Source organism: Bos javanicus, chromosome 8, assembly GCF_032452875.1.
Source record: "Bos javanicus breed banteng chromosome 8, ARS-OSU_banteng_1.0, whole genome shotgun sequence".
Classification (NCBI taxonomy): Eukaryota; Metazoa; Chordata; class Mammalia; order Artiodactyla; family Bovidae; genus Bos; species Bos javanicus.
In genome coordinates, this window is record NC_083875.1 from 36,597,167 (window position 1) to 36,614,095 (window position 16,929).

The following is a 16,929-nucleotide window of genomic DNA, read 5'->3' on the forward strand; positions in this document are numbered from 1 at the left end:
AATACTCTTTTGTATTGGGTTGGCCAAAAAGTTCGTTTGGGTTTTTCTGTAAGATGTTACAGGGGAAACCCGAACGAACTTTTTGACCAACCCAATACAATAATAGCTCAGACTCTCTAGTCCCTTCCTTTCATTGCTACTTTTCTTCTCCAGGATGTTTGGTTGTAGTGCGACAGGAACATTGAGGACCTCATGGTGTCAGGGAAGTTGGGTCCTTGGGCTTGTGTCATTTACTTACACTGCCCTGTCTCCCCTGATTTCTGCATCCCTTTTCTTTTTGCTTGTTGCTCACCTTGGTAACCAGCATCACTGAGTTCTCTAGCCTATCTAACTTGCTATGAATGGAATATATTGATACTATTTCTTCTTTGACAGCAATCAGACTTCCCAGCCAGGATCTCAAATAAGGTCAGAACTAGTCAGATCTTCTTAAATGAGGTAACTGGATATGTGTCTCTCCTTCAAAGACAACAGCAGAGGAAATACCAGGGTTCTGAAAAACTTTCTGTTTGTTCATCTAACACCCAACTTTGCAAGAGGAAAGTGGGCCTCACTGGTTTTCAATGAGAAAGCCAAGTTTGAGTTTATACCTTCAATGAGAATCACCTGTGCAGAGGCTCCACTTTCTGAATTCATCCTTAGGGCATAAGGAGCAGGTGTTCAGCAAACCTGCTCAGCCTTTCAGTTCCTTGGTTTATCAGAAAGTTCTGGAGGCTTACTCAGGAATAGCTGTCTTCTTCATTCTGACTGTAAGGCTAACCATTTAAAAAAAGAACAAGGAATAGTCACGCTAGGATGATACTCCCCCTTGCCCCACAAATTGCTGGAAAACTGAACTTCATTTAGCAAGAAGCCTTTCAAAAATGTGTGATTTCTTTCTAGAGCACAAAGGGGGCAGAGGATTACTGACCAATCCTTCAGTGGCTTTCAGGTGTACAACATACGAAGAGTGGGAACAAATGGCAGCTTGAGACAGCAGCTGAATCATTAGGCTGATTCAGTCTAAGGAGTTGGCTTACCTTTGGTCTTTCAAAGACTGCCTACGGCCTACAGGAATAAGTATTATGTGTATATGCTGCCTTGACCACACAGTGAGCAAGGCAGGTGACTGGAAACCTTGACTTTCCTTTAACCTTTCTGACCAAGTTTCTATTAAAATTTTGGTAGGCCAGTTGCCAATGGTGGCTTCCAGCTGCTGACTTTTTGCACTTGCTGGAGATCCTTGAGGAGTAAAGAAGGTAAAAAGGTGCCTCTTCAGCTAACAGTCCATACAGTGTGTTCTGTTGATGAAGCCTGTGTAGCCCCACAACTGAGCGCATGTCTAGGCAGAGGGTTACATGGTGTCCTTCAGACAAGCTGGGGAGTACTGCGTTATCAACATCATAAAGGCAAGTGGCATGGAAGCAAACGAGTTATTCCACTAAGACTGATTCGATACTTCCCTTTCTTTCTCTCTGATTCCAAAGTGGATCCACCAAACATCCCTGAATGGAAGCTACAAAGGTGAACTGGGGTTGTAGACACAAACCATCTCATCACCGCCCGCGCCTTATATTGTTATCGCTGCTTTGAATGGGATGCGACCAGCATCTTTCCTCCCTTGTGCCAGGACCTAGAGCAGCAGCACCGGGTGTGCAGCTCTTAGGAGATGAGTGAATTTGTTAGAGGGGGTCTTTTCTGGCCTGGTGGATGGATGCTGGGAAGTGACGTCACCCAGCCCCCTCCTCTGCAAGTGTGTGTGTGTGTGTTTGTGTATGTGTGTTGCGCGCCTCCTTCTCCCACTCTCCTGCCTCCTTCCTTCGCGGTCCAGCTCTCTGGCCCTTTCAGTGGGTCAGTGGTCCAGATTCAGGGATTCGCCAGTGGGCGCAGCGGGCTTGGCCCTCCCCTCGCCCGGGCGCACCCATACTCACACTCTCGCGCTGGCAACGCGCACGCACAATCCCTCAGCGCTGGGGCACCGCGATTCCGTGGGATCCCCAGCACGTTACGAGGATTTTCGAAATCACCCAGACAAGGAAACAAAGAGAGGAGCTTTTCCAATCACTTTCCCGAGATTTTTTCATTTAATTTCCCCTCCAAACCACCTCGCCTTCAACCGTAGCCTTCAGCTTCAAGCCAGGTCCGAGGACTGAGCTGGACTGGCCGTCCCCTCTCTTGGCCCTTGACTCCGCGCGGGCCGGTCTCCAGGCGTCGCCTCGCCGCCTCTCAACCCCCTCCCCCGCCGGCCTCAGTTTCTGGTTACCTCTCGAGTGCGCTTCACTTTTTGGGGGGGGGAATTAAAGAAGGACAGGGAGGCGTTGAGGGGGGCAGCCGAGTTGCTATTTGTGGCCAAAGAATCCTCTTTAAAAGAAGCAGCACCGGGAAGGAGGAAACAGGAGAGGCGGAGGGAGGAGAGGCTCCGCCGCCCCGGACCCCCCAGCCGCGAGCGGCGGAGCGTCGAGGAGCGGGAGGAGGAGGAGACACACAGCGGCGGCGGCGGCCGGAGAGGCGAGCGCAGGGCGAGCAGGAGGAGCGGGAGGAGGAGAAACCGCCGCGGAAGCCGCGGGCTCAGAAGGGCCGGGAGGACGGCCCGGGAAGAGGAGGAGGAGGAGGAGGAGAAGAAGAAGGGGGTAGGGGTGGAGGGAGGGCGGGGGGACGCGCTCCTCTGGATGCTGGATTTCGGGGTTTTGGACTCACTCGCAGACTCTCCTCCACTTCCTCGCTCTGGACTGGGCTGGCCGCGCGAGGACCGGGCGGAGGCGGCGGCGGCGGCAGTCACTGGGGGTGCTCCCGCGGCGGGGGCCGCAGCTGCGCGGGATTAAATCGGCCGCCCGGACTCCGGCGGCTGGGGCAGGCGCGGGCTGCGCGGCCGTGGCGGGGGGCGAAGGCGCTGGAGGAAAGTGCTGGTGGCGGCGCGAGAGGCGGTGGCGGCGGCTGCCCGGAGCCAACATGACCAGGTGAGTCCTCCGAGCTGACCCGGTCCGCCCCCCTGAGTCGTCTGGGGTCTGCGCTCGCCAGAGCCAGGCTCCCGCAGCCCGCGCTTCGGGGACCGGAGCTACACTCTCCCGCGTCTGCGAGCCCGGCGCCCCGGCACTGGAGCGAACAGTTTGCTCTTCTGAACCTCCTTGGGCAGAGGTCCTCCCCTGCACGGTTCGTTTCTCGCTTAAAACCTCAGACCTGGGAGAGTGGCAGTTCTAGAGAATGAGGGTGTTTGAGTCTGTGTTTGTGCCATCCCCGCTTTCTCCTCCTGGGATGGGCGTAATATTGGGGAAATGGTGGAGCGGCGGGGCAGTACGACCCTACCCAGAGATTCTGCCACCCACCGCAATTTTTTTTTTTTAAGAGGCAGTGAGTACTGTTTTAAGGAAGGCTGGTTCGGAGAGGGGGCGATTTCTTTTTCTTTCTTTCCTCTGAACTACTGGGGAGAAGGAGAAATAGCAGGAATGAAAGTCTACGCGGCTGCCAAAGAGGAGGGGGACTGTTTTGGAGACCTTTCCGTGGCAGGATCAAAGCTCATAGTTTTGCTGTGGCGATCTGCCCTTCTTACACACTCATTCCATGGGGAAGGCAACTAGAATTTATAATAAGTCCAAGTTGTAGGAAACAATTTGAAAAGAAAACCAAGAACAAACCAAATGTTCTTTGCTTTCCTATTTATTGTAGCTTTCACATTGGCATGTAAAAAACTTGAATCGTTCATGTGTGAGGTTGATTTTCTTTTAGAAGCATTAACAAATTAAGTCACTTTTCTTATGATTAAAAAAAAAAAAAAATCTTGGGCACGGTGAGCTTGGCTTTCATTAATTGGGTGCTCCAGTATTGTTCCATTCGCCAAAACCTGGATGATCACAATTCATTTGTATTGTTTCCAGCTTGCTTCCCAGTACATGACTTGTCTGATGTCTCCTCTGTTTTCTAACAGTGATCCCCAGACCAGCTTACACTTTGCAGGATGCCTTAAACCTCCAGGAAGATTCCTGAGGGAGTCAGGAATTTTCTCTTAAACTTTTTTTCTCCCCCCTCTCTTTTTTTTAACATGCCCACAGTCATAGTACCAGTGACTTAGAGCAGAGCACACACATTTTGAGCCTGTCAGAGACTAGTGGCTGCTTGTGACTTGAGATAGATTCGCTGCTGGACTTCCAGAGCTTCAAACGTGGACCTTTCCTTTTGGTGTGTTCTTTCCAACCATACTGTAGCACACATATGGGGAGTTAGTCCAACCACTGATACTTCTAACCATTTTGGCTATTCTATCTCTGTTTCAAAGTATACACACTCACTACTCAACTTGAGTAAAACCAGGGTGATCTACTGCCAAGATTTGAAATATTCTGAGTTAAAGGAATATTTAAGTGATACCAACTTAAAGATTCTCATGTTGTTAATATGATGATATCCAGGACAAAGCTTAATAGATATTATAGGTATTTAGAAAACATTTTATATGCCACAGATGGATGTTACGTTATTAGCTTAGCAAAGAGAGAATACAATTTCAATGCTCAATGTCCGAATTCTTGAAACAGATCTCCAAAATGGACAATTGAAGCAAAATTTTCCTACCTCCCACCTCCCATAATTATATACTATACTTTGCTTTTCAATGGAGCTAGCAATTCTGTGACAGATTTCTTATATTCACCCTCATGCTATCAGCTATTATTGTACTTTCAAAGTGTGAAATTGACAAGCTGGTCAGTTCTATGAATTCAGCTGTCAGACTGTGTCCGGTTAAAAATTGCTAAAAGCTGTAAAAATGCCTGCCTAGAATTTTCTTTTTTAAAGGAAAGGCAGCTAGGGGATGAGGATTAAGTGGTGTTATTAATTGTAGATTTTTAAAAATAGGTGCACTCTAATGTAAGTTTTATCACTGGCTTTGTTTATAAAACACTGGTTTTGTTTGTTGGGAAGCACATTTATTTTAGATTTCTACTATTTTAAAAGTGGCATTCAATTTGTATCTATATTTCATTTTAAATAGTGAGCACTTTACATGGAAATAATATGTTCTTAGAGCTCTCAGTAATACTAGTATAATAGAAATAAGATTCAAAGAGGAAAAGTGTCTCTCAAATATATTTTAATGTATGAGTAATATATTACTTTTGTAATGACATGCAAAGAGGTGAATGAATTAAATATTTTATTGTGGAGGTTATGTAACAAATTCTTCTTAGATCAGTGCGGTTGTAGTTGCTAAAGTAATGAAATGCAGTGCTCTATTTTAATATATATGTATTTCAGTGGATAATCATAAAAGCAAAACTGCTTAAAGTATTAAATACAATGATTTGATTTTCCTTTTAAGATTGACATTCATTTATAGTCAGAATATCTCAAAGTCCAGAACTAAGAATTGGAATCCCCTCATCTGCTGCTATTTGCTAAACCACTAGGGGCCTGTATAACTGTTCTTATATCCAGGAGATAGCCTGGTATGGCATAAGAAAACCCTTCCTAGAGAAACATTTAAAAAGAATCAGGTAGGCAGTCCCCTGTGTTTTTGTTTTGTCTTTTTAACCTATTAACTCATGCTCTGATGTTAGTCATAGACATTGATTGAAGGGTTTTTCAAGAATATTGTTTAGAGCATTACACTATGGTGGTGCAAGGATGACTTTTCACAGAGTGTGTGGAACATTGGAGAGGTATTTCTGCAAATTCATATGTGATCCTAGTTCTCAGTGTATGTCAAGGATAAACAAATAGGAACGTTAAGAAGTTTTTCTTATTGGACTGGAAAAGGATGTTATTTGCATAATGCAAGGTTAAAAGAGAAAGGAAGCAGAATTACTTTAAGGAATGTGTAGTCATGGATTGATGGTGTGATTAAACTGGCTTTGTAAGTGCTGTGCAAGTTGTGTGGAAGGAGAATCTGAGGCTGTGACTACAGTTTAGTCAGCACTTGAGGACCTGCGCCGGGGATGCACAGTACATTTTTAAGTGTCAGTTTCACAAATTTGAAATCGACCAGCTGTGGCAATCTTGATAGACATTAGGCAATAAGGTCAAGTATACTTACACTGTTCTTCTGTTGATTTTCAGTTTTTCAAACTGACAAGGGTGACTATTTGTAAAAGAGCACACTGTAAGTATTTGCATATTGAATATCCTTCAGACCAAACTTGATTTATCAAGTCATTGAACATTTCTATTTTTAAAAGGATTCTATGGATAAATAAGAATTCATTAACACAATCACGTATTAAAAGTGCCATTTCAGGAGTGATGGATTTCTCAAGGTGATTTGGCTTTAAAAATACCCTTTCAGTGTGTATTTGTGGGTAGTCGGAGAGTTGAAGTATGTATATGCTCTAATTTATGATTCTGAGAGCATCAAACTTTTAGGCTCACATCTTTAAATATACTTTTAATCTTTGATCATAGGTGCCCTTTTCCCAAAGTTTCTGGTCATCACGAAAATAAACTTTACCTTGAATGTAATATATTCAACTTAGAAGCCACAAAGTACACTTTTAGGATTCATTTTATAAGCATGAATATATGAAATGCTAAATAGAAAGATATAATTATTCAGTTTTCCAGAGTATTCAGAGACTATTTTTTTTTTTCCTGTTTTCTTAAAGGGCCAGTAGTTTTTGATTGAAAAGATTAGTTTGAGTAAATGAGTTATATTTTAAGTGAGGCCTACTCAGTGTGTTTTTGCCTTATGGAGTTATTTTTCAGTTCTTTGTACTGTTTGATTTCTTGGAAAAATCTTTAAAGAAAGCTACTTACTTGTGATGGCATAAAGACAACTTGCAGCTGCAAGCAAAATCAGCGTTTAAAGAATTTTTACATTATCAATGATTTGCAAAGAGTTGTTTTTTCCATGAGCTACAAGATTGAGGATTCCTATATAACACATCAACAGAAGAAACCTGAGAATGTGGAGGAAGATTACTTAGGAGGGAATTATCAGTAAATTTCACTGCAACAAACATCCCTTGTTTAAGCTTCCATAATATCATGGCACAGTGACATTTCCACCAAAGGATAGGTTTGTTTGGGGATATGTTTTCTGTATGGATAATTTCATTTGCTTCTAATTAATAGCTGGTAACACTTATTAAAATGCCATGTGTGGCTTGCCTTTGTTTTGACAATTTATAGTGTCCAAATTCTCCCACCCCTAATTTAAAAATAAAAAAGTGTTTCCAGCTCTCCACAGTCAAGCCCCTAAGAAAGATAGCTAAAAGAATAAGTGGTCTGTGCCTGCTGATTGTTCATTATATGAAATTGTAGCCTCAGATGTAGAAGTTTACTGTTTTCTTTACGTCATAAGTCTTGGGAGGTTAAAGAGCAAACGCTTATACATTATAGAGGTCTCTGACCTAATATAACCTAAATAATAGAGTCATGACAGTGGTGCATGACTGAAACATTAATGAAATAGAATTCTTGAAAGACGTAACTCACAAAATTACGTTTCAGGCCTATGCCCCTCATTTTCCCTTTAATAAATCACCCATTTGCTTTTATGTAATCAGCAGTTTGCAGTTTCTTAACATTTATAAGATATTCTTAAGACAGACATTAAGGTAATTTAAATATTGTGTCTGGTTATACTGTCAACTTGTTGGGAAGAAAGAATAACTGAAATAGTCTGCTATGTCCTGCCTCCTTCCTCTGAAACGAATACATTCGATATCTTTCTGTTCATGGTTTTCTGTTTGATGCTGACATCTTTAATAGGGTCATATCAATACTTGTCAGTTACTCTATAACTTTTTAAAAATTACAAGAAACAAAGAGCAAAACGGAACTTTTTCTTGGCTTTTCGACCTCTGCTGCCCCCTAAATCAAATCCATATATGTCATAGATCAGTAAATTAAATGAAAGAGATGCCAATTTAGAAAGCTAAGATGGCTGATTCTGTCTGTGAGGCAGCAGATCAGGTGCACCCATGCACAGACAGTATCGAGACCACTTGAATAGTCCTTGTGGTGCCTACCTGCAGCAAGCAAGTTCTGCTCTCCTTTGCAAATAGCCACTCTTAGGTGGAAGGCTCCCCTTTGGCTTCTTCGGCATTTATAACGAAATATAAGAGCAAAAGCAGCTGTCTGAAGCTGGGTTTTCTCCTAGTTCTTTGAATTCACTGCCCAGAAGCAGGACTTAACTTTGACATTCAGATAACAATGTCAGGAGCCTCGTGACCTTTACCATTTTGCTATTTACTGGGTTTAACCATTGTAACTGTCAGGGTCATGAGATTGATTGAATTTATAAATTCTTAATTGTCTTTTTCCACAGTCCTCAAGCTATATTCCTTAATGTAGCAGTAGCTAACTAAATTGAGATTTGTGAATTGCATTTAGAAAATTGTGTTTCTCAGTATTGCTTCAGGATTAGGGGAAAGTGTGCTTTCAGATCTATGAAATGGTCATCTTTAATCATCGGGTCCCAAGTAACAAGTGACTTCTTTTTTAAGCTTCAGTAAGCGGATTCCTTTTATTAACAAAAAGGTTGATATTAATACTGATTTTATTAATAATTGAAAAACAGTTATCATTTAATCTTGTTTAAGCATGTAGGTGTATAGTGTATATAAATATAATGCTAAAGATTGCAAAATCTGGACCAGCTTCTTTTTTTTTTTTGACTACAGTAAAAAAAACATAAATTTGATGCAAGAAAAACTATATACCTTAGTTTTGTCACTTATTTTCTGTGGAATCTTGGCAGAAATTACATAACATTTAGGGTCTTGTTTCACCATCATAACATGGAGAAAACAGCCATAGATGTGATGAAGATACAATTAGATAAGAATTTGTCTTATTTTGTATTTTAAATTAAAAAAATTCCTGGATGCAGGAGTGATGTAATGGACATGCTGTATTCTATGACGTGATTTTGTATGATAGTGTTCTGCTATCTTTATCTACTATAAATTATTGCTTCCTGATTTAAAAATGAAGACTTGGATATGAGTCGTGTACACTCTGTTGTGTACATGGTATAATTACTACAGATTCTAGAATTACCTTTTCCTGTCCAGCACCGTTTTTGAAGTCTGTACACATCAGTATGCCATAGTACGCTGTTTATCTCAGAAAGCTTTTAAAGGAAAAGCTAGAAATGATTTTACCTACAACGTACAAAGAGAGAATTTTGCTTAAAAGTGAAAAATATCTTAATAGATTCTTCATATTTGATGTTGAGCTAAGTCTTGAGGAAGAAATGTTTAGAAAAGCCTTTAATTAAAACACCGCACCGACAGAATTGCCTTTTTTTTTTTTTTTTTAATGGTGGTGCATCTTAGAAAGCTCCTTAGCTCTTTGCCCAGCGCAGCTGTCCTTCCATGAAAGATCAGGTTTCAAGAGCAATGATGGATGGTGAGTGCCTGTAGCCAGTTGTGGGGTTTGCTCCGAGGTCAAATGTATTGATGGAGGATAGGAATTTACTGCCTTCTGTCTGTCCCTAAGATCCGCCAGTACAATTTAAATTAGACTAGACACATCAAATGCTGATCCAGTGTTCCATTATAGGCCCAAAAGACATTTGTTTGCAAAATTAAAAAAATTTTTTTTTTCCTCCAGTCTCCTTCCACCCTAACTGAAAGGACATATCATGCTTGAGCTAATGGTTTCTTACTGCACAAGTAGACCCCAGCCTTCTTGCAAACACATATTTGAACTGCTTGTACTAGTAACTTAATTAACATACTGTTAAAGGATTTTAAGAGAGAAAATATGGCTATTCATTTTGACTTTTCTGGTTGAAATAATTCAGTGGGTGATTTTTAGATACTTGGTTTTATATCCTTATTTATAAATTCTGTTGTATATCTTAATTTAAATGGAGTAGTAGGCTAATTGATAATAATAGAAATAATCTACTGGAAATGTCTTAAGTTTTCTAAATTCACTTAATGGCTAACTAATGATTTTCACATTTTTCTTGGGGGAAAAAGAAGGGAGTTATAATATTTTACTAGAGGGATGCATTTTGGGGAGCATCTTCCATTGGAAATATCTCATGGATGGAGGGTGTCTCTGAGTCCTTTTTTTGATCCTCACTTTCTTCATCAGCATTGCTTTCCCTTGTATGCTTTGGCCTCTGTGTCCCATCTCCATTCTAAACTCTTACTGTTTTATCCATAGCCCTCTTCAGATCACTGTCTATACTGTCTCATGAGCTATTCCTATCTACTTCTCATAGAAGCAATAATTTCTGCATAGATGACTCTGAAAATAAAATTGATAACTTCTCTCTGGGGTTCCAGATCTGAATTTTTTTTTTAATCTGCTTGTTAGATAGTTGAGAAGTAGAAAGCTCTCCTTTGTCCCACATTCTATATTTTATAAACCTAAAATATAATCTTTCATCCATACTTTTTTCTTGGTACCTTATTTTCTCCTTTTCAGTTCTTCCTAAAAACTTTTGCTTTCTGAAACTTAAGGCTTTCAACTCTGCATCCTCAAGTGCTGAATTCCCAGCATAGCAGTCAAAGCCCCTTGAGTCTAACCCCAGCTTGTATGTCCAGCCTCTGTTCTCTGCAGAACCTCAAGAGCTCTGACCTGCTGCAGTGTCAGAGCCCCTGCCCGCAGGCACCTTTTTGGTTCTACCAGTGCTGTTCTTAGAATCCCCTTTCTCTTCTCGCCAGCTGTCCTAACTTGGAGCTGTTGAAATCCTCCTAATTATTCTCTCATTTTCCGATTCTCAACTCAAGTGCTACATGTTCTTTGCTTTGAATTTATTTTGAGTTGAATTTAATTGAAATCATGACATTGAAGAATAATTATTCAGTTGAAACCTTTGATGATGCTCAGGACATTGAGATAGGTGGAAAACTAATTTCTTTTGATTTTCTTTATTTATAAAGTACAATAATAGTGATTGGTATATAAAGTTGTAATTGTGATGGTTGCTAAAATTTACTGAGCACTTACATGTCCCAGGCGTTCAGCATAGCACTTTATTTTCACTGTCATGTTTAATGTCTAAAACAACACTAAGTCAAATGCTTTTATTATCATCAGTTATTCAAGAGGAGATTCCCAGGTGGCGCTGGTGGTAAAGAACCTGCCTGCCAATGCAGGAGAACTAAGAGAGGTGGGTTTGATCCCTGGGCCAGGATGATCCCCTGGAGGAGGAAAGGGCAACCCACTCCAGTATTCTTGCCTGGAAAATCCCATGGACAGAGGAGTCTGGCGGGCTACACAGTCTATGGGATCATAAAGAGCTGGACATGACTGAAGTGACTTAGCAGGCACATTGAAGAGACAGCCTGAGAGGTTAAGTATTTGCCTGGGTTGCATAGCTAGATGTAACTTAAAGCCAAGATTTTAAGTTATGATCCCAACTATTATCCACTCCTCTCTTAAACCCTCAATATATTCTTGTGAATGATATGATTTTTTTTTTTTTTAACTACTTCATATATACCAGGCACATAGGCGCAATAACACGGTGCTTTCTTAACCAAATTCAGGAAGAATCTTAAACATTATGTAGGTTTTCCCATTGTTTCTGGAGAGTCTCTGTGTTTCTTTCTCTGCTTGGGACTGAATTTTTTTTTGAACTCAAACTGTTTGGTTTGGACTGGTTAATTTTCTTTTTTTTTGCAGTTGCCTTTCAGCTCTAAAATTATATGCTTTCAGGCCAGTCACACAACTTCCTGAGCTCTTGGGTTAGTCCTGGAGTAGAAGTGGTTAAATAAAATATTTCCACCAAGAATAGTTTTTTTTTTTTTTTAATCACAAAGGCTTGCATTTTCATAGCTGCCCAACAGGTAGGGAATCAAAAGCATTTTTACAAAGAGAACTATAGATTGAGCAGAGATATCTGATGAACAGCCTCCTGTCAAAGAAATGGAATTATGCCAAGTGACTGATATGTATGTGTTCTGTTTACTGGCAGCCTACCCTGCCAACTGTATCTGGGAAATTTTGCCAGTTATACTATCTTCTAAAATATTCTTTTTGCAAGTCACCTGTTAATTTCATGTTCAGTAATGGATGAGTTTATAACATTTTTCTCATTTAACCCATCTTTATAAAAATTTAGCTTTTTTGGTGGGAGGGGGATCAGGCAACAGATAACCTATCTCTGGTTAATTATGGTCTTAAAAATAATAATACAAGACAAGATGTTTGATTTGGAAAATTATTTTTTTCTCTGACAACAAGGTACCCTGAAGTTTTAAATCAGACATAGCACATAAAGTTACATGAAAAATGCTTTGGTCATTTATGGCTCATACAGTATGTCAACAATTAAGAGTCTTCTTTGCCCAGGTTTCTGAAATGCCCAGATCTCTCACATGCATGCACTGTCCTATTTAGTCATGTTTTCCTGTGGGTTAATCTATAAACATAACCTGTTAGGAGCCTGGAGCTGTGTGGACTGTGTAGTGAAGGTTTGAGGACTGTGTAGTGAAGGTTCTTCCATAATAAGGCTCATAATAAATGTTTTTTGATGCTAATAGTTATAAAGAGTGAGAAGTTCAATAAATATTGTTAAAAATTTCCAGGTACTATTTAAGAAATTGTTGGCTAAGTGCAATTGAATTGAATCTGAATTTTACTTTTGCCTAGACTCACCTTGAATCTGATCTCTCTTTATCAAAAAAAACTAAGAGATATACTATTTAAATCTTGATTTTAAATTTATCATTTAAAACTTGTTTTCTCTAAATAAGTTCTTGTTACTCCAGTATGCCAAAATAACTATTAACTTTCTTTCAGCCAAATTATTCACTACCTTTTAATATGTTAGCTGGCAAGGCCTTCTTCCTCTTTTGCCTAGACTGCAACCTCTCTGTGTTTACTTGGGGTCTCAGTGTGGTTGCTTTGGTGCTCTGTAGCCAGCGTGTTCCTTAAGAAATTCACATCTGATTATGTCACCCTTCTCCTTCAGATACTCCAGTGGCTGTCCCTTCTGCTCTAAGTAAAGCTTGAAATACTCAACAAAAGTCACTCGGCCCTTGATGTCCTTCTCCCTTCCTTGTCCCTTGCCACTTTGCCATTCTCACAATTGTTTTTTCTGTTTCCCTTTCCCTCACCCCCAACACACTTGCAGTCCAGATACTAAAGTATTTGCTGTTTGCCTGATGTGCTACTTTGATTCTTCTGTGTGTAATTCTGAGCATGCTTTCTCCTTTTCCTGGAAACTCCTTTCTGCTTCCATCTTTGCCTAATTCCCCTCTTCCTTCAGGGCTTAGCTGAGCTGAAAACTCTTCCGGGAAGTCTTATCCTGACAAACCTGGATACCCTTTCTTTTAGCACTTAGAGACGCAAACGCCTTTTACATATGGCATCTTTCATAATGCATTGTAATTGCTTGTTAATGGTCTGATTCATTACAAATTCCTCAAAGCCAAAGCCCAAATCCATTCCCCCATGGCATTTCTAACACCTACCCCATGGCCGCCTGACTCAGTGTCCTAGTAATATTGGCACATTGTTACTGAGTAATTTGTGAAAAAATTCACGTGCCTAGAAAAAGCAGAGGTTAGCTAGCTCATAGCCCAGATCTTACAACCCATATGTTTAATGTTTAACTTTACTATTTATGATTATATTGTCAGTTGCTTAAGTAATTAATTTTAGTTTACTTGAGCTAACTTCCACTTACCTAGCTCCCTACCAAACCAAGACAAAGCCAAATCTGTGTATACTGAGTGTATCTCCTCATATGCCACTAGACAAGACAAATCTGCCTTTACATCTGGCTGTGGTAGGAATTCCCAGATGCACTTAATTCTGACACATGGTCATTATTGAACCAAAAGCCATTGCCTGGCATGATTGTAGCTTGTATTTGTTTTCTTTTTAAGGGGCCTCAATGAGGCTGCCAAATGTACAACAGGTGCCTTAGTTTTGTACTTGCCAATCTGTTGTTATTCAAATGACCGCCCTAACAGAGACTAATGGTATCTAATAAAATTGATCTCAGTTCTGGCAAGCCCGGCTTGGACAGGCAGGAGCAGTAGGCACTGCAGTGTGGAAATATGCTGGTGTGGAACACTCCCGGTGAAGCCGACATTTTTCAGAAGGTGACATATGTCTCACACGTAGGCCCCTTGTTTACGATGAGCCATGGAAATTTTCCACTGCCCAGTATTATATGAACACTAGGATTTGCAACCTCTAATCTTATTTTAGATGGGTTCCCTGGGTGGCATGGGGACAGGACTAGCTGTGCCAGCTTATCAATGAATGTCTGTGCCATGTCTGTAAGGCACAGCCAGACAATCTTTTTAGGCCAAGCAGCTGGCTTGTATGACCGCTTGTATTTCCTGTCAGAAATTTCGCCTCACTGATTTCATAAGGCCCTGCTAAGACTTCAGTATTAAACAAAGAGATCTGGGAGAGGAGTATGTCAACTTGCAAACAGGAGCTGTTTGGACACTTGTATTTAAACACTGTGTATGATTTTGTGGGTTTTTTCCCCCCATGCTTTAAAGGAAACTGGCCTAAGGAGAGCTTTGTCACCAAAGGAAGTGACTTCTTGGCAACTGGCCATCAGAAGAACTCAAAAGTTTGAGTGATAAGTGTTAGAAACAGGTCTCACAGGGATATGAAATGCATTTTTTTTTCCTATAAGGATCTTAGAAATCTCATTTTATACACTTACCTGCTCTCCCATTTTTGTGTTTATTCTTTAAAGGATCGTACATTTATCTTTCCTAAATGCAAGGCGTTGTGGGAATGAAAGGATGAGCCAAATGCTGCCAGGTACAATTTGCACAGATAGGCAGAGATCCGAATTCTTAAGATTTTGGAAAATTAATTCTAGCATAATGTACATTTCTATTGGAGACTGAGAGGTGTAGCTACCCACTTCAGTATTCTTGCCTGGAGAATGGCAGTTGGACAGAGGAACCTGGCAGGTTACAGTCCTTGGGATCACAAAGAGTTAGACACGACTAACACTCTGTTGCCATGTGGAAAAAACAGCTACTCAAGTTACCGTGACAGTAAAGCTTACAGGTTTCACTAAATAATACTAATAATCATTGCTAGAATAAGAGGAGGTGGTTAGAGCCTTGATTGCCTAACCATCCTTCACTTGGCTTCATAGTTAATTGAGCTCATCTAATTTCCTGTGATCCAGCATATAGAATAGTTCTTAGGTTAGGATTTGGCTATTATTGGACCATCTTTTTGTATTATTTATACCCATCTTACTTGAAAAAGAATTTGTGGCAGCTATTAAATCATATGCTTCATTATCCTTAATAAATCACCTTGGTAGAGCAGGCAATGGATTATTGTATAGATGGTTAGTTTCTATGAAATATTAAAAAAATATGCATCTTCTTAGCCTCCTTCTGAAGAATATTTTATTTCAAAGCATTTAAAAAATGATAGAGCCCTTTAAGGAGTGTAACTAACTACCCATGTAGTGATTATTGTTAGTAATGGGAAAAAACTATACTAAGTAAAAGTAGTATAGAGGTGAATAATATTTTTAAATTAGTGTTTTTAAAAGGTCAGCTACCATTTCTGTTTGTGTTGTTTTCACAGTCGTTTTCATCATTTGGAAGAAAAGATGCACATGATATCGTAGGATTTTATAGTAGTAACATTCTTTGCAACTAGAATTGAGAAAAATAATGAAATAAACAAATGAATAAAAGCTGGCATCCACAAACGAACATGAACATGTTATCATTGATAGCCAAAGGGTACATAAATGATCTTCTAGATATTTTAAACATAGGACTCTATTTTTTCCTTTTGGATTTTTTAGGTACCAGAGTGACACATTACATTATGTTTTCATATCTTGCGATGAGAACTAAACACATTTTTGTCTGTAAAACAGACCACAGTAGCCTCTTTGTCATAAAGATTGCCATTTCTCAGAGAGTGAGTGGGAAATCTTCCAAGGGTGCAAGAAAGGATGTTAGTTTAAACTTTATGTTGAGGAGACTTCACTGTCCCAGCTAGCCCTTCCGCCTTGGTCTCCAGAACCTAAGTGAATTTGTAGTTAATGCTGTCCTTCATATACTGCAGGAAATGGGCTTCTTGCTGATGCATTGCTGGTTCTCAGATGAAGGAAGGTTTTGCATCAGACAGCATCTGCTTTGATGAGGGACCTACTGCTTTTTGTCAAAAAAGACTCAAGGGAAGAACAAGAGACAGATCTTTATGCTATATATTTTTTAACCATAAGGAAACAAATCACCATCTTAATTAAAATTAAGTATAATTAAAAACTTGGTTGTAGTAGCTGTGTTTCAAGTGATCAATAGCAACATATAGGTAGGATCTATTGTATAGTATAGCCAGAAAATTCTGTTGTTGCACAAAGTTAGTTTGGACAGTACTGAGCTGCCTGATGGTTCTGAGATGTCATGTGGTATTTTCCAGGGCACATATATAGTAAAGATAAGCCATTTGTATACCGAGAATACCCATTGATCTTACAAGCAAAGAATCTACTTGTCAGATGTAAGTGAAAGATACTGTGTCTCAGAAATAATCCTCAAGGGAGGTGAATTAATAGCCGATTCTGTGCTTTTTGTCTAATGACATATATGCATACCCTCTGATTTTTGTATTTGTCCAATGTGGAGAAATACTCTTCTATGGAAGTCACATATGGAAACAAATTCAGTTTTATCAGTTCTTCCACATCGTGTCTCAGGTTTCTTCAGTGAGTCTTTTCTGTTGTTTTCCAAGTGATCTTTGTCTGTCTGCAGCTATTTTTCACTGAAGGGCTGTAGGTGATCATACAATTAGCATTCAAACAGGATGCTATGAGAATGGATGGGGATGCTTTGAATGGGGCAGCTGGTATAGATGGGCTGTTGTCAGCAGACCCATAAATCTGACATCTTAAAGCTTCATATGCAGAGTAGAGCTGCTGCTGCTGCTAAGTCACTTCAGTCATGTCCGACTCTGTGTGACCCCATAGACGACAGCTCACCAGGCTTCCCTGTCCCTGGGATTCTCTAGGCAAGAACACTGGAGTGGGTTGCCATTTCCTTC

At 40.2% G+C, this 16,929-nt stretch overlaps 2 protein-coding genes across 14 annotated transcripts in view; one reads left to right on the top strand and one right to left on the bottom strand.

Moving 5' to 3' along the window:
* The window catches only part of PTPRD (protein tyrosine phosphatase receptor type D), a 2,538,842-nt gene that overhangs the window by 1,963,689 nt on the left and 558,224 nt on the right, over window positions 1-16,929 (top strand). The gene's annotated exons all lie outside the window — the stretch shown is intronic.
* LOC133253369 (uncharacterized) lies at window positions 2,064-14,578 on the bottom strand. Its single transcript, XM_061427020.1, has 3 exons — window positions 14,567-14,578; window positions 2,677-3,173; window positions 2,064-2,259 (listed from the first exon to the last, which is right to left on the bottom strand). Exons 1-3 carry the CDS (start codon window positions 14,576-14,578, stop codon window positions 2,064-2,066), a joined length of 705 nt encoding a protein of 234 aa, XP_061283004.1.

Coding starts and splice junctions, on each gene's coding strand:
- LOC133253369 (XM_061427020.1), bottom strand. Junction 2,260..2,676: donor AAGTGGAGGAGAGTCTGCGA/GTGAGTCCAAAA, acceptor CCCCCCAAAAAG/TGAAGCGCACTCGAGAGGTA.